Source organism: Panthera uncia (genome assembly GCF_023721935.1).
Source record: "Panthera uncia isolate 11264 chromosome C1 unlocalized genomic scaffold, Puncia_PCG_1.0 HiC_scaffold_4, whole genome shotgun sequence".
NCBI lineage: Eukaryota > Metazoa > Chordata > Mammalia > Carnivora > Felidae > Panthera > Panthera uncia.
The window spans coordinates 20,744,181-20,765,495 of NW_026057585.1; the positions used below are offsets into that span (position 1 = coordinate 20,744,181).

The window sequence follows — 21,315 nt, forward strand, 5'->3', positions numbered from 1 at the left end:
ACCCAGAATTAACTCCTACCTATGAAGGCTGAAGAGATAAAGGTTGAGAGAGAATTAAATTTGAGCCTGGATGCAGCAGGAGCTTGGGGCTCCTTTTTTACCCATACTATTCTATATCTTTACTTTTCTTCTTTTCTGAAGCATTTACCTTTAGTTTAAATATTTACAGATCTATCGTTTACCACGTAGGGTTTTTGTTGTGCCGTACATTCTCAAGTTTTCAAGTTTCTCTGCTGGGAACAGATAAATTCTATTAAATATTCAAAATGTGTAAGTCATGAAAAATGGAAGGACTTTCAATAGGAGTTCTTTATATCTGCAGCTTACAAATAGTTCTGCCTGATAGTTTTATAACACCCCATATACAGCATTTTGCAGTGTACAGAATGCATGCACATACGTTATCACTTGATCCTTTGCACAGAAGCTCCATGTGATTCTTGCTATTCTCAGCTTTGTCCAAGATCTAAAATTAGAACTAGGCTGACATTACATTTCACTTGGTTACAAGTCTGACTGAGGATTTTAATCATCTGGAGCCACATGGAAAACAATTCTCCCTGAAATCCTCTTTCAGCTGATAATCACTAACTTTGGGCATGTCAGCTTCTGCGTCCTCTGACAGTGGTAAGTATTTAACACTTCTTTCCTATTCTTCACATGGAAATAGATTGCTGATGATGCCTTTACTGGGTCTGAATCTGCTGGAATGCACAACTGAACTTGGAATTGAATTTACAAGTCTCTTTTGGGGTCTCATAGTCATTCATGTAATTGTCTTCCTCTGGAAGATGGATTTCTGTAAAAGTTAAGCATTTTTTTTTAGTTTAGTTTTGTTTTTGTTTGTTGTTTTGTTTTTTGTTTTGCTTTCTTTTGCCTTTAGAAAGCAGACTCTCCCAGTTATGTCCTTGCCATACTATGTGCTTTTGTGTTATGGTAGTCATTGGAGGGAACACAATCCTATGCTAGCAGCAGAAATACATATGTTATTACTGACTTGTTTTCCTCGAAGGGGAACTGGTTGCTGGGAAAGGAAAACTGATGGCTGGATCAAGTTTAATGGCAAACTGAGAAACCTAATTAGCATATGAATGGTTATATATGTTTAAAAAATACACATTCACATGTAGATACTTGATAGTTTTAAAAAAGATTTTCTTATTTGGTAAACACTTCAACCTTGTTCAAATCTGAGACAATAAATTGTAGGTTCACTGTGATGTACCTAGGGGTTTGGATTAGCAGCACCTGTATGCCAAGGTTTCTTGCTGGCAAAAAGCTCTTGCAACCTGTTCCTATGCTAATTGTGCAGGCATTGCTTAAAAATAGGGACCCTCTCCTAATAATTTGCTGAATATTGGAAATTATATATCCATCCTAAAATTGTAAACATTTTTTCCTCTGTAATGGAGTTTTTCTCCCACCCCTGTCTCTCTCTCACACATTGCATAGTTTTCTTTTTTTTGCACTGCATACTTTTAAAGAAATTAGTAATTTAGAGGAGATTAATAATGAAAAGCAGCATTCTCTGCCCCTTTTCTGTCACTCTAGAAGTGACAGGATTTTGTTTTCAATAGTTGCCACCTTTGTTCCTGTTTTTTTGTTCAAGGGGGGTTATTATTATTTTTTTTTTTCAACGTTTTTTTTTTTTTTTAATTTATTTTTGGGACAGAGAGAGACAGAGCATGAACGGGGGAGGGGCAGAGAGAGAGGGAGACACAGAATCGGAAACAGGCTCCAGGCTCCGAGCCATCAGCCCAGAGCCTGACGCGGGGCTCGAACTCACGGACCGCGAGATCGTGACCCGGCTGAAGTCGGACGCTTAACCGACTGCGCCACCCAGGCGCCCCAAGGGGGATTATTATTGATCAACTTTAGGCATAATCTACGGAACTTCATTATGAAAGATGATGCTCAAATTCACTTACACCCTTCTAGAGTTATATTCTTAGTTTTAGTTTCTCTCTTGATTACCTTTAGAACTTTAAACAAATACTTAAGTCTCTAGTTCTCATTCCATAAAATAGAGACAGTATCTATGACTCCCCACTTTGAAGATGTGGCTTTTGGTGTTCTTTCCTCTACACCTCTATTTCCTTCTTTCACATTCTGTTAAAGCATTTATTCTTATTTTTATATTTTCAAGATGTATTATACTTATTACATTCTGTTCTTTAGATGTAAACATGTCTTCCTTGCTTTGTCATGGGTTGATTTATTTCAAAAGTTGATTTCCATCACTCAGAGAAGAAACTTTGTACCCTTAGAAGTCACTCCCCATTTCCACCTCCGAAAAGCCCCTGGATATAACTAATCTACTTTTTTTTTTTCCTCTATGGATCCCATATACATGGTCTTCTGTGTCTGGTTTCTTTCACTTAGTATACTTTCATTCAAAGTTCATCTACAATGTAGCCTGTATCGGTACTTATTCCTTTTTCGGGGGAGTAATATTCCATTGTATGCGTATACCACATTTTGTTTATCCATTGTCAGTTGACAGCCATTTGTTTCCACTTTTTGGCTATTGTGAATAATGCAACCTCAATATTCATGTGCAAGTTTGTCTGTGAGCATACGTTTTCATTTCTCTTGAGTATAAATCTAGGCGTGGATCTTTTTCTATGTTATACCTTCCATTTTTTCCTATTTTTATGTTAGGTGTGCCTCTTATAAACAATACACAGGATTTTGTATTTTATTTAATTGGACAATCTTTATATATTAAACTATGGCATTTAGTAGTCAGGGAAGTATAAATTGTGACCATAATGAGATTTTATACAGCATTGTGTTGGTGAGGATGTACATCAATGGAAACCTTGTACAGTTGTAGTAAGAGTATAAATGGGCACAGTCACTTTGGAAAACAATTTCGCTCTATCTTATAAATTTGAACATTCACATTCACTATGATCCAGCAGTTAAAGTCCTAGGTATATACCCAATAGCAGCAATACCCACTTGAGCACCATGAAGATAAGGACAAGAATTTGGGGAAAATACTGCTCATAATAGCAAAACTCTGGTACCCAAATATCCATATTCATTGGGATGGAAAAATTAAATCATGGCATAGTCATACATTTTGGAGATCATGGCTTCCATCAGTATATAAAATGTTCTACTTCCTTTATAGAGCTATATATTTCCCATGATATGGATGTACCGTAATTTATTGATTAAAGGTTATATTGCTTCCAATCTTTTTGCTTTTATGAAAAAACACTGAAGTGAATAACTTTATAATATGTAATTTTACAATTGAAAATATTTGCAGTACAAATTCTTATGAATGTGAATGTGCATTTGTAAGACTGATAGATATGACCGAATTTCTCTCCACAGAGAATAACAAATATGGCCACCTTTAGTGTATAAAAGTACCTGTCCCCCTACACTGTTGCATATTTCACTTCTTCCTTTCCAAACTTTATACGTTTCTATTTGCTTCTTTTGCCTTACAGCATTCCAGTAAATGTTGAATAGTTGTGATTGTGGACATCTTTGACTTCCTGAATTTGGAAGGAAATGATGAATTGTGGATCATGTTCTTTCACTATTGCTAATGCAATTTGAAGAAAAAAATCAATACAATTATTTGTAAGGCAAAGAATATTCCATCAAATGAATCTACCATAATCTACATAACCAATCCCCTATTTTTATTTTCCTTTCCTTTCTGAGATTCAGGTCACAATCCTCAATATTACATCTATCCCTCTGCAATTTATTTTAGAAGAGCCAGTAATCCTAGTATAATACCACTTAACTGGATTCCAGCTTGTGCCTATAGCATCTAGATTAAGTAGATATCCCAAGACGCTGGTCTTAAATTTATATATCCGCTACTTAGCCATTTTCATATAACTGGGCATGTAAACTAGTTGCAGTTTTTCATTATTGCAAATTACATAGTAACAAAGGAAGTTGACTTGGCTTCAATTCCCACCTCTGCCACATATTAGATATGAGACCTTGAACAAATTGCCCATCTTCAAGGCTCAGTTCTCTCATCTGTATTTTACAGACAATGAAAGCACCCATGTCATAGGATTTTTATGAGGATTATTAACTGAGACATGATATGTAAAGTGTATAAATAATTTTGGGAACATGGACAGTGTTCAATAAATACACGCTACTGGGATCATTTTGGAACTTTGTGAATGTTCTGAAACACATTCTTTTTTTCCCCTCTGGTACAATTAGGTCCTTTTTGAGATGGCATCTGTGATTCAGCTATTCAGAACCTAATGAAGTTGGTGACTCTGTGACAATGTGGAGAAATCATGTCAGAAAATGTGGTTTGTACTGGGGCTGTCAATGCTGTAAAGGAAGTTTGGGAAGAAAGAATAAAGAAACACAATGAAGACCTGAAGCGAGAGAAGGAATTTCAACAGAAGTATGCTTTAACATGTTTATTATTTTGAATTAGTGAAAAGTCAGAACATCATCATTCTAGAAAAGAGCACTTATTAAGTGCCTTATTGTTGAATTTGATAGAGACTTTTATTTACTGAAAACTCAAAATATAACTACAGGGCTATCCCTGACTCAATTAAGTGTGATTATGTGATGGTGGCCACAAAAAACCCAACTGTCTGTATGTAGTTGGGGTACCAGGTGGCTCAGTCGTTTAAGCATCTGGCTCTTGATTTAGGCTCATGTCATGATCTCCCGATTCATGAGATCCAGTCCTGTGTCGGGCTCTGCACTGTCAGTGCAGACCCTGCTTGGGATTCTCTCTCCCTCCCTCTCTCTGCCCCTCCCCTGCTGGCACTCTCCCTCTCTCTGTTTCTCTCTCTCAAAATAAATGAACATTTAAAAAAAATAGTTATCTTGGGCCCTCATAGGAATCTGGTCAACATTCATCATAGTTTGATTAGTATCATTTAGTCTATTTTTCACTGATGGCTTGTTCAGTATAATAGTCCCTAGGTACTAAAACAGCATCTAGCAATGCTACGTAGTATAGATTCTCACCTATTTGAATAGCAGTGAGTTTCAGCCAGGTTCCCTGTGGATCACCTGATTCCTTGATTTGGGCTGTACTTAAATAATTTGGCTCTCATTTCCTCTGCCTTCTTGATATCTACCCACTTTCCTGATTGGATGTCTCCAAAGTATTCTATCTAATCTTGCAAGAATACCCACTTTCCTCATGGATCCCTACAATTCTCATTCATTAGATCTCTTTCTAAATATTAAATTGTCTTCTGTCTTGCAACATATACAGATATTGGGCCATTATGTTGTACACCTGACACTAATACAATGTTATATGACAATTATATTTCAGTGGGAAAAAATGCTCTTGTGTCAGTTAGCAAATACCATAAAATTCAACTAAAAATGGCTTAAGGAATAGGGAAGTCCTGAGGCAAGGCAGTTCCAAAGCTTTAACAGCTTTAGAGATTCAGCTTCTTTTCATCACCTCCTACTGCTAATCTCAGTGTCTCAGTTTAGTTCTTAGGGTAGCCTCCCTCAGTGTCACAGAATGACTGGTGTACTTCCAGGCATCATAGCCAGACCTCATTATGTTATCAGAAGAGTGGAAACTATTTCTGTTTCTTCAAGAATGAGGAAGCCTTTCTGAGGTGTTTTAGCAAACCTCTCCTTCACCTCTCATTGACCAGAACTGGGTAATTTGTACTCCCCTAATGCAGTTCCCTTCTAGGAGAATGAGACTGTGTGATTGGTTTATATAAATTAAGATTTATACCTGGGTTACTTGGGGGAAGTATAAATACTTGAAAATAACAGCTATTCTCCCAGCAAAGAAGAGGGGGAAAGGTACATTCTTGATAAGCAACTATTTTGTGTCCGCTATCTGTAAAAACAAAAATCCGGCTGGGGAAGGGCCACTCTTCCCAACCAAAGCCAGTAAAGAGAATAATGATGCTGACAATGATGAGGTAGCAGCCGTTGGTTGTGCACTTACTGTTTACTAAGTACTCTGCTAAATGTTTTATCTGTACTATCTCATTTAATCCTCTCAACATACTGAAACAGTGTCTTGATGAGGATTATATTGCATTATGAGAGATGGAAAACCAAAATAATATTTTCTACACAAGACATGTTAACTTTTCCTGGTACTTGATCTATGGCTGGAATAGCACTCCACTGAGTCAGATGGTCTGTGTTGCCCACGGTCAGGCTTTTATCTTGTTGCTCAACTGTGCATGGCTTCCATTCCTAACGGAATGGATGTCACCCAATGGCCCCAAATAGATTCACCAACCTCAGCCAACATGTTTGATTCCAGCTAGCAGGAAGTGGCACACACTACTACTTCTGCTAACATCCCATTGATACGATACATATCTAACTACAAGGAAGGATGGCTAAATGAAGTCTTGTGCCCAGTTGAATTTAGAGCATCTATTGAGGAAGAAGAGGAGTAACAGATACAGGGGAATGACAAGCAATCTCTGCCACACATGAGTGTTCATTAAAGAGACAGAAAACCTGAGAGATAGGCCTAATTCAAAGAACACAATGCTAATAAATGCAGAACTGGTATTCACACTCAAGCAATCCGACTCAGGAAGCATGATATTCACCTCAGGTCTTACATCTCCCTAGATTGGCCCTTGATATATAAAGCTACTCTTATGAAACCCATTATATTTGTATTCTACAATTATGATAAACTTGACTCTAGAGTACTCTTTTTAAATTTTTTTTAAGTTTATTTATTTCAAGAAAGTGAGAGCACCAGCAGGGAAGGAGCAGAAAGAGACGGAGAAAGAGAGAATCCCAAGCAGACTCCACACTGTCAGCACAGAGCCCAATATGTGGCTCAGACCCATGAACCATGAGATCATGACCTGAGCTGAAATCAAGAGTCAGTAACTTAACTGACTGAGCCACTCAGGTGTCCCAAGAGTACTCTTTTTTTTTCTTTTTAATTGATTGATTGATTTTTGAGAGAGCGAGAACAAGAGCAAATAAGCAGGGGAGGGGCAGAGAGAGAGAGAGAGAGAAGCCCATGCAGGTTCCTTGCTGTCAGCACAGAGCCCGATGTAGGGATTGATCTCACAAACCGTGAGATCATGACCTGAACCGGGATCAGGAGTCAGATACTCAACCAACTGAGCCATCAGGAGCCCCAACTCTAGAGTATTCTTAACAAATCATTTCCTTTTTTAAAACAGTGGGTGGGAATCGTGACTTGCTTCTAAACTCCCGAATGTCACCTATCATACGTGTTTAGTTAAGAACCATTTAATTTTAGTAGCTTCAAGTTCTCTCTGTGCAAAACAGGCAAGGGGTAAAATGATTAAGAATGTAATCTAATGCTGGGGCGCCTGGGTGGCTCAGTTGGTTGAGCTTCTGTCTTCTGCTCAGGTCATGATCTCATGGTCTGTGAGTTCGAGCCCCGCATCGGGCTCCTTGCTGACAGCTTGGAGCCTGGAGCCTGCTTCGGATTCTGTGTCTCCCTCTCTCTCTGCCCCTCTCCCACTCATGCTCTGTCTCTCTCTGTCTCAAAAATAAATAAAAACATTTAAAAAATTTTAAAAAAGGAATGTAATCTAATGCTTCTCTCAGCTAAAGGTGGCTAAAGATTTAGTTCAAAAGCATCAAGTTTAAACAGAAATTGACCTCATTGTTTTTTGATGCCAAGCTATCTTGAGGAAATCAAGCATTTAGGAAAGAGTTGGTGTGACAAAATCTGGGAAAGTCTTTAGACTATGATAAAAGAGTTTCATAGGAGGTAGAAAATTTCTATGTAAAATTGGAAGAACATCAAGCTTGAACTAAGCAGTGGATGAATTATAGAATACTAGAGCTGGAAGGGAACTTAGACATTATTTAATCGAAACCCCATTTTAATAGGCAAAGCCCACAGAGGTGGTATGTGTTGTCCACGGTTGCCAAATTAAGTGATACATTCTGGACTTAGATCATAGAAATTCAGATCCAGAAATAACTTAGGAATCATTGTAGAGATGGAAATAGACTTGTTGAATAATAGCCTCACTGTAAACTCATCAAGGACGGAGCTTTCTGCATGCACAATGTGCAGCATCGCATTTGGCATATAATGGTTGCTCAATGAGTTCTTTAAGTAAAAGGTTAGGGAACAAGACACCTGATTACACTTGTCATTAAATCTTGTTCTGAAATACATAGATCTCTTAGTATCAAGAAGTTAGCAATCATCATGCTTACTGTTTGAATAGTTCTAATTTTTAGAAAAGTGATGTAATTGAAAATAAAAATGTTCTAGTATAGAAATAAACCATTTGCAACCTTTTACTAGTAATTTTCATAGCTTACTATTATTGTTATGTATATTTGCAATGTACCAAAAATCAATAGGGATGTATTCCAGAATGATGAAGGTTTTATGCATTTTTATATCTGAAAAACAAAATCTGAATAAAATTGCAATGTAATCACATATGACTTAACTCTGAAGTTGGACTGTATTATTTGCAAGTCATTAAAAAGTTATTAACTATCTATGGATTAGATGTTTAATAAATGCAAGTCAAAAAGAACAATGAGATACCACTTTGCATTTACTAGGATGGCTATAATTAAAAACATGGACAATAACAAATGTAGGCAAGAATGGCAAGGCATGAAGCCTCATGTGCTGCTGGAGGGAAGGTAAAATGGTACTAGCAATTTGGACCTAGTTTGGCAGTTCCTAAGAAAAGTTCAAAATAGAGTTATGATGCAGCAATTCTACTCCTAGAACTGTACCCAAGATAAATGAAAACGTATATCTACGCAAGAACTTGTTCACAAATGTTCATAGCAGCATTATTCATAATAGCCAAAAAGTGGAATTAACCCAAATGTCCATTAACTGACGAACTGATCAACAGAACAGTGGAATGTTATTCTTCGATAAAAAGGAACACGGTACTGAAACATGTTACAGCACAGGTGAACTTTGAATAAACTTATGCTATGTGGAAAGACCACAATATTGTATAATCCCATAGAAATGGGAAGTAGATTAGTGATTGCCATGGGCTGAGGAAGGAAGGAATGGAGAGTGACTGCTAATGGGTGTGGAGGTTTTTTGTTGTTTTTTGTTTGTTTTAAATTCCACTTAATATGCAGTGTAATATTAGTTTCAGGTGTACAATATAGTGATTCAACAGTGCATACAACACCCGGTGCTCATCTCAGCAAGTGCACTCCTTAATCCCCATCACCTAATTAACCCATCCCCCCATGCACCTTCCCTCTGGTAGCCATGTTTGTTTTCTATAATTAAAAACTCTGTTTCTTGGTTTGCCTCTTCCCCCCCCCCTTTGTTCATTTCTTTTTTTAAAAGTGTTTTAGCAGTCTCTCTCTCTCCCTCTCTTTTTTTTAAAATTTATTTTGAGAGGGAGAGAGCATGAGCAGGGAGGGGCAGAGAGAGGGAGGTAGAGAAAGAGAATCCCACTGACATGGGGCTCAATCTCACACCTAACCCACTGAACCACCCAGGAGCCTTTGCTCAGTTATTTCTTAAATTCCACATGACTGAAATCATGTGGTGTTTCTTTCTCATTAGCATATTAGCATATTCTCTACCTCCATCCATATCATTGCAAATGGCAAGATTTCACTCTTTTTTATGGCTGAGTAATATTTCCTTCTTTATCCATTCATCAGTTGATGAACAATTGGGCTGTTTCCAAAATTTGGCTATAGTACATAATGCTACCTTTTGAGTTAGTATTTTTGCATTATTTGAGTAAATACTTAGTAGTACAATTGCTGGATCATGGGATAGTTCTTTTTTTAATTTTTTGAGGAACCTCCATACTGTTTTCCAGAGTGGCTGCACCAGTTAGCCTTGGGTATAGAGTTTTTTGAGTGATGAAAATGTTTTGGATCAGAGAGCGGTGTTGGTGAGCAACTCTGTGAATATATCCAAAACCATTGAATTGCATACTTTAAAAGGATTGATTTTATGGTATGTGAATTATAGCTCGATAAAGCTGTTATTTAAAAAAAAATCTATGGAGCATTGTGACACTTTTCAAAAACTTAAATATAGGGCATTTATGAAACTAATCATATTTATAATTCTTGCAAAACAAATTCTTTTTCGATTTCCAGATACTACTAGTCAAGTGGTTGTTTTTGATGGGTCACTTTTTACATAAAAGTGAATGCTACCTGTGTCATTACGGGTCAACTAAAATGTTTTCTGGTCTCTTAGGCTAGTGCGAATCTGGGAAGAACGAGTAAGCTTAACCAAACTAAGGGAAAAGGTCATCAAAGAAGATGGAAGAGTCATTTTGAAGATAGAAAAAGAGGAATGGAAGGTTAGCTTCATACAAGTACTATTTGATTTTCTATATTTTGCATTTTATGGGAGAGTTGAGAAAATGATTCTGAGACTGTGTGATTAAGTCTGGAATAGTCAGAAATTCTCATTTTAATAATACACCAAATGAATTGGGGCAACATGAACAACCGAAAAGAAATATAACTTCACTTTTTTTTTTTGGTAAAAATTCAATTTGCTGAAACTCTGTTTAAATTTAGGTCATTTGCAATTTTTCTCCTACTAATCCTACTAATAAGCAATTTCTCATTTTCCATAAAAAGATGACCATTTGCCTAACAAAAATCATACAGCTTTTCCAAAATAAATGCTCAGTTAAAACTCCACAAAATGGAATAGAATATTCATTTTTTTTCGAGGTCTACCACCCAGTTCATATTCTCTCATAAACACACACACACACACACACACACACACACACACACACTTGCTTAATTACATTAGGCACACTCTAATTTTTGTAAGGGCCTCTATCCCTTGGGCCAGTGTTTATGTTCATACATATAGGTATGATTAGCTAAGGGGGTAGGTCCTTTATTTTCCCTTTTGGCTACTTTAGGTTGAAAGAGAAAAGGCAAAGAGTTCAGAAGAGTTGAAACTCTTAAAATCTTTAAATTAAAAAAAATCTGTAAAAACCTTTTATAAAATATTTCAAAACAGAAGGGGAAGAGGGGCGCCTGGGTGGCTCAGTCAGCTGGGTGTCCATCTTGGGCTCAGGTCATGATCTCGCAGTTTGTGGATTTGAGCCACAACAAGCTGACAGCTTGGGGCCTGGAGCCTGCTTGGGATTCTGTGTCTCCCTCTCTCTCTGCCCCTCCCCTGCTCACTCTCTCTTTCTCTCTCTCAAAAATAAATAAACATGAAAGATTTTTTAAAAAAAGAAGGGGAAGAGAAGTTTGAATTATTGATTAAAATGATTTTTTGGGGGCGCCTGGGTGGCGCAGTCGGTTGAGCGTCCGACTTCAGCCAGGTCACGATCTCGCGGTCCGTGAGTTCGAGCCCCGCGTCAGGCTCTGGGCTGATGGCTCGGAGCCTGGCGCCTGTTTCCGATTCTGTGTCTCCCTCTCTCTCTGCCCCTCCCCCGTTCATGCTCTGTCTCTCTCTGTCCCAAAAATAAAAATAAAAAACGTTGAAAACATTTAAAAAATAAAATAAAATAAAATGATTTTTTGGTTTCTCTGTGATTTCAACTAATCATCATATTCTCATTTCAACTGCATATATGTACTCTTCAAAAAGCCTAATACAACAACATCTTTAGAGCATAGCTCTATGTGTGTACGCTATTGGCCAAAATACATTCTTTTTGTTTATTCTGATTGGAGCGCCAAGGTTTAGCACCCCCACTCCCAAAGTAAAGGTCTTAAAACTTAGAAGTAACACAAAGCACTTGGAAATATAACCATTTAGGAAAATTTGTAAGGAAAAGTTCTTTTACAAATCAATCTCTCTACAATTATACTCCAGTGTGACATGATACTAAAATAATTTAAGTAATATGGTAATTCTGTCATTTATTTTACTTGAGTTTAGACCCTCCCTTCTTCTCTACTGAAACTGAGTCAGCTACAGGAATGGCAACTTCATAGAACTGGTTTGTTGAAAATTCCTGAATTCATTGGAAGATTTCAGAACCTCATTGTATTAGATTTATCTCGAAACACAATTTCAGAGATACCTCGAGGAATTGGTAAGGAAGATTGCTTTAATTTCTGCTTTTTACTGAGAATTTTTTTTTTTTTTTTTGATACATGGAGTAAAGACCTCATCTTTACATAGCCCTGAACCTTGAGGAAATTATAAACATCTAAATTGAAGGTTCCAGGGGATCCAAGCATCTAGGATTTACTGAGGTGATTTAAGATGAGAATTCAATGCAAGAAAAGTCTCTTTGGAAATATTATTGTATAAATTCTGGAAATGATATTTCTTGTTCAGCTAATCCTCCTAGAAGAGAATAGGTTGAAGGCAAGAGAGAAAATTAGAAAGATTCCTTAGATGAGAAAAAAACAATCCCCAAATGGAAAATTGACCAGGATATAGTGTAGATAAAGCAAAATGAAAAAAAAAATACATATATTTTTTGCTTATAGCACTGATAAACCTGCTCCTCATCTTTAGAAGAGGCAGGACACATACTGGGAAAAGAAGTGTGAATTTGCCAATAGGAAACTGACAAGTAAGTTATGCTATAATACTTCATAACTGGAAACATTGTTTTATATCTATCTGCTCTCTATTGTGTATTATTTTTTGTAGGACTGCTCACTAAACTTCAGGAGCTGATTCTTAGTTACAACAAAATCAAGACTGTCCCCAGGGAACTAAGTCATTGCGTGAGCTTGGAGAAACTAGAACTTGCTGTAAACAGAGATATATGTGATCTTCCACAAGAGGTCAGAAAGATATAAATGCCTATGATTTTATTCTCTGTCTACTACTGGTTTACTTCTTAATTGTGTGATCATTAAAAATAACACTGATGAAGAAATGCTATACGTTTTATTTCAGAAAATATTTAGTGGTAATCATTTCCTGTTATTATAACATTTTTAGAGAAGTATCTATTTAGCATAAATATTGTCACAGTACTGACATCATTTGTGATTTCCTAAAAGGCCAGAGCAAAGAGTCTTTTTTATTTCTATTTCCTATTGAAGGCCCAGCCTAGCTTGTAGTTGTTACTTAGTAAATGCTTATTGGATGAATAAATGGTTATTATAAAGCACAGTGTGGTGATGGAAAAGCTCTTTTGTTTACTAGTTGGTGTTTATACAGTGTTCCTTTTTTGAGATACAGCTGAAGTGGTAAGAAATGAATTCTTCAGTTTAGGAAGTGTTTCTTTGCTAGCTTCTTTGGCTCTACCAAGTGAAAGCAAGGCAATGGGTTTGGAAAGCCTTCAGACTTTGCTTTGGTATGATAACCTTGTTATTAGTAAAGCCAAACTGGTCATAGAGATATAGACGTTTTCAAACATACTTCAAACATATTTAATGATCTTACAATCAGCAAAGAAATTTCCAAGTTGTTCTAACTTTGCAAAATAAAGTTAAGGAAAATAATAAAACTCAAAGTAGAAAGACTATTCCCTTTTTCCATTCTCCACTCACTATTTTTGGTGAGAATATCGCTTTTCCCCAGAGCAGTAAATATGTCACCAATAATTATCACTCTGGCAAGTAAAACATAATTTCTACATTTTATCTACTTCATTTTACAACAGTTCAAGTTAATGAAATATATGCACTTGCTTATGATAAAAATGATGATCACAGGGACAATTTATACTCACAAGAGGGCCAATAAATATTTTATTTCTAACTCTTGTGATTTTCTTTCTGGGATTGGTTCAATCATTTAAAATGCTGTATGAATTTGGACATGTCTGTTAACTTGTGTTTACCTTAATTTTTTCACATAAGAAATAGGTTTTATTGGAACTAATACTAAAGTAAGATTTGAGCCTGGGATTATTTCCAAGTATGGCCTCTAAGTAGCTGTGTAGCCTCAAACACACCACTTTATATAGCTAGGCCTCAATGTTCACATATGCAAAATAGAGACTGTCAGATGATAATAACATTTTTAATATGATACAATCAAAGGGTTCTAGTACCACTGAGAAATCAGCAACAGGAGACTTCTCTCTCAGCCATTACACTGCATACATGTATACACACAAAACATATTTATGCCAGTGTAAAAACAATCTTTTTATACTCCATTCTAAACCGTTTGAAAAATTTTAAAGGTGTGATTTTGAAAAAGTGTTTTGTCCGTGGCTTGAATTCTAAAGCCAGAGAAATATCGCCTCCTAAATGGAAACTTCCTGCTTTTTTTGCATTACCCACAAAACACTGGGTGTGTATGTGTTTCTTTTTTTTTTTTTTTTTTTTTTTTTTGGTGTTAAAATTGTGGAAGGAATCTCAACATTCCCGGAGATAAAAATAAAACAGAACTTGCCTAGATAAATGGAAAGTTTTTTGGAAAAGTTAACTAAATTTTTACTCACATTTTGAAACTTTCACTACAGCGTTATATGGCAAGAGGTTTGTGGCCTTAGGTCCATGAAAACTTGAGTGCACATCACCCATCATTTCCAGTTGCATGGCCTCTCTCACCCATTTTGTCCATAAAATAGAAATACGATATTCATCTTATAAAGCTGATGAATAAACTAATGCTATAAGCATCATGAATACATTGAGATACTGATGTTGAGAGAAAAAGGCAAGTTAAAGAGAAGTACACTATCAAAATCTTCAAATAAAAATATTAAACTTTGTGAAAACATATATAATAGTAATAATAGAGAAATATATAGAAAACATATTTGTATATAGTAATAAAAACAAAAAAAACATATGCAGGAATATTAAATACCAAATTCAGGAGAAGGGTTCCCTCTGGAAAGGAAGAAGGGAGGAGTACACAGGAGGCAGTCATATCAGTATATATATATTTTTAAGTTTGAGAGAGAGAGCGTGCATGTGCAGGGGGAGGGGCAAAGATGAGAGAGAATCCTGAGCAAGCTCCGTGCCAACAGCATGGAGCCTGATGCTAGGCTCAATCTCATGAACCAGCGGGATCATGACCTGAGCTGAAATCAAGAGTCAGTCGCTTAACTGACTGAGCCACCCAGGCACCTCTATATTTTCTTTCTTAAGCTGAGCATGCTGGTGTTTGATATATTATTCTTAATACATTTTTATTGATGTTTTTCATTTAAAAAATAGAATTACCAAACGGTAAATCCTGTGATTGAGATAACGCATGTAAAGCATCAGGCGCAAAAAAGAAGGCTCAATAAAGATAATAATATTTTGAAGTTTGGGTTTTCCCATACAAATCTCAGATACAGGATGAAAGGAAAACACAAGCAGGTTCTGCAAACCCTGGAACTTGGGTATTTGGAAGATAAGTTTTCTTGGAATAGATGAACTTTCTATACAAGTTTTTAATTTATCTGGAGGTTTTTTAGCTTTATTTTTATTTCAAAATTAATTTATTTTATTGTGGACTACTAGGACTAAATAAAGCCCAAGTGTAATCTGAACGTTCCTTGATGTGAAGTATCTCCTTTAGCAATGTGAGTGTTCTAGTACTTTACGTTGTGGACATTCACTTTGAAAAATTTTGCTTTCCTCTTCAGCTTAGCAATTTGTTAAAGCTTACTCACCTTGATTTGAGTATGAATCACTTTACTACAATCCCTCCTGCTGTGTTGAACATGCCTGCTCTTGAGTGGCTCGACATGGGAAGCAACAGACTTGAACAACTTCCTGATACTATAGAAAGGTAAAATAATTTTCTATGCTATTGGATGTGTTGAAGCCATCCGTAATAAATAAGAAATAATAGACAAAACAAAGGGGACCCTACCTAATCAATCACAATAGATCCACGTAGTACTAATATGCTACTTTTTAACCGAATATTTTCATTTACTTAAATAAGCCTAAGGGTTTGGGGAGAGAAAAACTGGCTATCTGACGTGACCATATTGACATGAATATGGCAAACAATAACATTATTTAGTGCATGCCAGGCACTCTGTGCACTTTACGAATGTGTGAGGAAACTCATGTGGAGATGTTAAATTGCTCAAGATCACAGTGTAAGTGTGCAGTCTAGGTTTTGAATGTAGGCAGCCTGGCCCAGAGTCTGTTATGCATACTTGTCTTGCCCTAACTGGGCATATTAATAATTTCTGATTTTTCTCCTAACACTCTAATTCAGATTAGATAACATTTACAGCAGTTCTTTAAGAAATCCTATGCAAATAGTGAAGAATTCACTAAAATACATTGGTTTCTCTTCTACCACCACATGCGAGAACTGTAGTGTAGGTAGGGATTGACTCTGATGCAGTTTCCCTAATCAGGTAATGTGAAACCAGTTAACTGATATACTGGTTAAAGGAGATGTTATAAAAGATTACCTTTCTTTGATTTTAGGTTAAGAATCAGGGTTTTCATATTATGTATGGATTAATCACAGAAACCTCTTTTAATTCATCAGAATGCAAACTCTACACACATTATGGCTGCAACGGAATGAAATAACATGCTTGCCAGAAACAATCAGCAATATGAAAAACCTGGGTACTCTTGTTCTCAGCAACAATAAACTGCAAGATATTCCAGTGTGCATGGAAGAGATGACCAATCTGAGGTAAAAGTTGTAGACCCAAAAGTGACATGTTCCTTTCTGGTTGCAGAACACAGTAATATAGAGCAATTTTATGAATAGATTTGAGTTCTCATTCATATGAATGAATATATTTAAAAATTTTTTCCAACTTTGAAATTCTATAATCACATAAGTAGGATTCATATAACACTGGTTAAAATTATTCAAGAAAGAATCCTTGAAACAAAAGTCAAACTGGCATTATCAGCTTTAAGGAATACCCTCTGTTGGTGACATTTTTATGAAAATCGCTTTGTAACTGCTAACAAACCTCATCTACAAATAAAAGCAAAAGGTATAAAAATAGTGCTTATTTTCCTTCTAAAAGACTACTATGGACACAGGTAACCATGTTATAGAGTAAATTGGTAAGTTAATTACTCTCAGAACTCCCTCAAGTGTCTTACTTCCAAAATTTAATTTCCTAACAGAGAATGTAAGACATGCAAATTCACATCAAATCCTACAATTTCCAAAACAAAGTCATTCATACATTCATTCATTCATTCATTCATTCATCAATTCAGCAGCTACTGGGTCATGTAATTGATGGTGAAGATACAATGATAAATAAGACACAAGTAAGTCTGTAAAATATACAGAAACTAAGGGGCGCCTGGGTGGCTCAGTCAGTTGAGTGTCCAACTTCTGCTCAGGTCATGATCTCACAGTTTGTGAATTCGAGCCCTGAGTCAGGCTCTGTGCTAACAGCTGAGTCTGGAGCCTGCTTTGGATTTTGTGTCTCCCTCTCTCTGCCCCTTCCCTGCTCATGCTCTATCTCTCAAAAATAAATAAACGTTAAAAAAAAAAATACATACACACACACACATACACAGAAACTTTAATTTCATAGCATTAATTGTATGTTTGAGATGCCCTGGAATTGCTCTGGGAAGTTGAACTGTTCCACATTAAATATATGGTAGGAACTAACAGTTGCTTCTATAAGCTTTGAAAATAAGTTGTCTAAAGCTAGGGTTTCTTCCTTCTAGAAAAGAAACTTAAAAGATTCTTAGGACTTATCACATCTCACCACGATGTCTGGTTATTGAAACTTTTTTTTTTTTTAATTTACCATATTATCATTTGATCTTTTGCTAGGGAAATAAATGTTCACTTCTATGGCACCTATAAAAATACTGTTTTTTGGTGAACTGCTAGGTTTGTCAACTTCAGAGACAACCCACTGAAATTGGAAGTAACACTTCCTCCTAGTGAAAGCATAGATGAAGAAGAGGAACGGGAATTATTTGGCCTTCAGTTTATGCATATATATATACAGGAGTCACGGAGAAGAGCAGGTATGAGATTTCTTTATAACACAAGACAAATATTTGGTAGAAGAATGTGTATATATATAAGTTCCTTTATAGATTTCTCATTACATCTTACCTTTTCCGTCAAATTTTGTCTCTTGGTCAATATTGCGGAAGGAGGGGCCCCTGGGTGGCTCAGTCGGTTAAGCATCTGGCTTTAGCTCAGGCCATGATTTCTTGGTTTGTGAGTTTGAGCCCCGCATTGGGCTCTCTGCTGTCAGCATGGAGCCTGCTTTGGATCCTCTGCCTCTCTCTCTCTGCCCCTCCCCTGCTCATGCTCTCTCTCTCAAAAATAAATATTTAAAAAAATATATATATATTGTGGGAGGGAAAAAAATGAAATTCGAATCTGTTCACAATTTTGATAAAGGCTTGGAGAGAAATTGTAAATATACAGAAAATTTTTCAAGTAGAGACAGGAAACAAATTTCTTTGGCTAAGCACTTGAAGCACAACCAGATGAATGAAGACGTGCGTCTTTAAATCTTCACTACCTAATTCTATCAGTTTATTATATATTTCTGTGTACTCATGAACACTACCTTCCCTGTCATTTCTTTTTTCTTTCTACAATCCACAAATAGCAACACAATATTCTGCCTAGGGATGACTATTAAGAGAACAGAGATTTTAACCAATAGTTAAAATGTGAGGTTTTGATATATAAATTTCAATCACTTAGTCTCTGATAATTAAGAATTAAATCACTTAACTAAAGCCTTTAACTTAAACCAAGATTAGAAGAAGCCAAAGAAACAATTCTGTTAATAAAAACATTGAAACTAGAGTAATATAAATCATGGTTTTATAATTCACTAAAATGTGAAATTTTTTTGTTTTAAATGTGAAGTTTTTGAATCAAAAGGTTAAATTTATCTTCAGATAGTTACTTTGGAGAATAAGTGTAATCCAAGCAAACAAATGAGTTTTTTAGCTAGAAGAAATCATTTTTACCAACATCCAGTGGAGGATGTTAGGAAATGGTCATCTGATCTGTGACAGCAAGTCATAGAAACGATAGCACAGAAAATAGATTGGAGGAAGATAAGTAAAGTTATAGTTTGGGGCTTAGTTTGGGGTATAATTATGTAAGACAGATAGGGGACAGAACAGATGACTGAATGATGAGAAAGAGAAGACTCCAAGATTAATCTGTTTTTGGTTAGAGCAACCGGATGGATGGTGATGCTGAGATGGGGAAATGAAGTGTAGAAGCTGTTTGGTGGTAGAAGTGGAAGAGAAGTAAATTGGACATGGTTGTGGGACATGCAGGAAGAGGCAGTTGTGTAGATCCATCTAAAGCTCCTGAAGGGGTTTGCTGACCCTGCAAATTCAGCAGGTCAAGGGATACCAATATACATATCCCACATAGTCACTTCCTTAGGATATTGTAGTAAGGGAAATAAACAAGGTCAAGGAAAACAACAATCTCCACTTATAGCTTGTGTAACGACAACCTTACCTGCGCATAAAGTACTTGGAACCATTGTCAGAAACATATCATTAAGTTAAATGGGCACAGGGCTGTTATCAGCATAACTCTTATGTGTGTGTATGTATGTTTTATGAAACATAGTTGAGATTATGCCTGTTGTAGAATATTTTTTATTTCTCGGCATAAATTGTTCAATGATGCAAAACAGATTGTAAGACACAAATTAGCATTCCCTGATCCAGTAAATTCATGTAAATTATTGAATGATGTATTACTTTCATTTATGTTCTTTTGTTTGGGAGGATGAGTAATTAACTTTAGAAATAATCCAACTACCTTACTTTAACAATATTTGCATAAAAATTATAAAAGAGAAAAAAGGTTACAACTTAAGCAGAAATAATAAGACCAACCCTGCCTATTGTTATTAAAAATAGATTTGTGAATTAGTACTATAACACTTAATATTTATTGAGTATTTACATTGTGCTTGGAACTGTTCTAAGCATTTTACATACGTTATCTCATTTGTTACAACAACCTCCTGAGGTAGGTAGTAGTATTATCTTCACCCTCATTTAAAAGGAAAATTGAGGCACAAAGAGATTAAGCAGTTGCTCAAGATCATACCCTGAGGTGGTAGGGTAGGATCTGAATCTAGGCAGTCTCAGAAAACAAAGGAGATTAAAGTAGAAAGGCCAGGGATTAAAAATGGGCTAGGCTTCTAATTTAGAATTCATGTAATCATAGATCTATTTACAGGATAAAAAAGTTACCTAAGAATATCATTATAGGATCTAAAATTAGTAATTCAGATCTTTGTCTTGGCAAAGGTACCAATGATTAAGACAATTTTTACAAGTAAAGGCAGAAATAATTCAAGAATAATATGAAGAGAGTAACAGTCCTTACCATAGGTTCAGTTTAATATCTGCTTGTGCATAGAAACTGCTTATGAGTTAAATGAGGCCTAAATGTGAAGTTGTTTTTGGTTTCATTATCTAATTTCCACTTCATTCCAAATTACTTTCCCCAAAAGGAGAGAATATACTTACAGCTGTACTTATATGTATAAAACTGTCCTTGTTAAAAGATATGATAGCTAATTAACTTCAGAAGTTATCTGCAAATTTGAATTTAATTTGTGAATGAGGTTTATCTTATCTTTTTGGAAATTCTAACTAGGTAATCAATTAAAAAATGAAGTGAAATAGCTTATTTCCCTTGAAAACATCTCTTTAGTTTTGTTGTTTGTCATGGATAAATGCAGCTAATACATAAATACAGGTATGGCTCTGGAAGTCGGAAGGTGAATTCATTAATTGTGAACATCTCTGAATTTGTTTACATTAGAAAAAAATCACAACTGATTATCCTTACCAGATCTAAATGGACAAAAAATCCATACATAAACCAAATTCTCAAATTGGCCCTTGTTATGAACTGATGATTGATCATTACATCTTGAACTTGAGAATTAAAGAGCAGTGAATAAAATCAAGGAAAAAAATTTCCAAAATTAATACAAATAGAAAGTTAGTGTGCTGGTTGTGTACTGATATGTTATGTGTGTTTCAGATAACCAAGTCAACTGTTCAACTACTTTACCAATCTCTATGGATACTGACGGATAATATAACTCAAGATGCCCTGCTGAAAAGAATTACTTTGGGAATTTGGTGAACTCAATGTTTGGACTTCTAAAGTAAAAATCAAAGCTATTGCCAAAGTTCAATGAGGCTACAATATTTTTTAAAGTTCACATTATATGTAAATTATATTTTCATGAATATAAAAATACAATTGAAAAAATTTTTTTTGGTGGAAGACAGATGTTCAAAATTTCTTTTCCATTAAGCACTTGTTTCTGGTGATGAAGAATGATTTGGTAAAGCAGTTAACAATACATTTTCCAAAGACACCAGAGGATCTGTATAATACTGTAAAGCAGGACTGAAACCTTTCTGCTGTAAATACTCGACTCGGCCTTGGTCAATCAGCAATTTACAAAGATGCCCTATTTTCTTCTTTTCTTCAACAGTAAGGAGCCTAAATCGAATAAA

General features: G+C 35.7%; 2 protein-coding genes across 4 annotated transcripts in view; one reads left to right on the plus strand and one right to left on the minus strand.

The window, feature by feature from the left end:
- On the plus strand, positions 1-20,923 carry LRRC39 (leucine rich repeat containing 39). 2 transcript variants are annotated; one of them, XM_049616742.1, is made up of 9 exons: positions 229-627; positions 4,213-4,405; positions 10,181-10,286; positions 11,843-11,999; positions 12,569-12,705; positions 15,462-15,607; positions 16,331-16,483; positions 17,663-17,802; positions 20,831-20,923. In XM_049616742.1, the coding sequence occupies exons 2-9, from the start codon at positions 4,293-4,295 to the stop codon at positions 20,884-20,886; spliced, it is 1,008 nt and encodes a 335-aa protein (XP_049472699.1). In that variant the 5' UTR covers positions 229-627; positions 4,213-4,292; the 3' UTR covers positions 20,887-20,923. The 2 variants fall into 2 exon arrangements, with proteins under 2 accessions (XP_049472697.1, XP_049472699.1); XM_049616740.1 differs by lacking the exon at positions 20,831-20,923 and having other exon boundaries at positions 1-627; positions 17,663-18,001.
- TRMT13 (tRNA methyltransferase 13 homolog) overlaps positions 14,180-21,315 on the minus strand; it is a 24,329-nt gene continuing 17,193 nt past the window's right edge. For both annotated transcript variants that reach the window (XM_049616737.1, XM_049616738.1), the window contains exon 11: positions 14,180-21,301. In XM_049616737.1, coding sequence (XP_049472694.1) covers positions 21,106-21,301 — 196 coding nt within the window. In that variant the 3' untranslated portion in view covers positions 14,180-21,105. The remainder of the gene's footprint in view (positions 21,302-21,315) is intronic.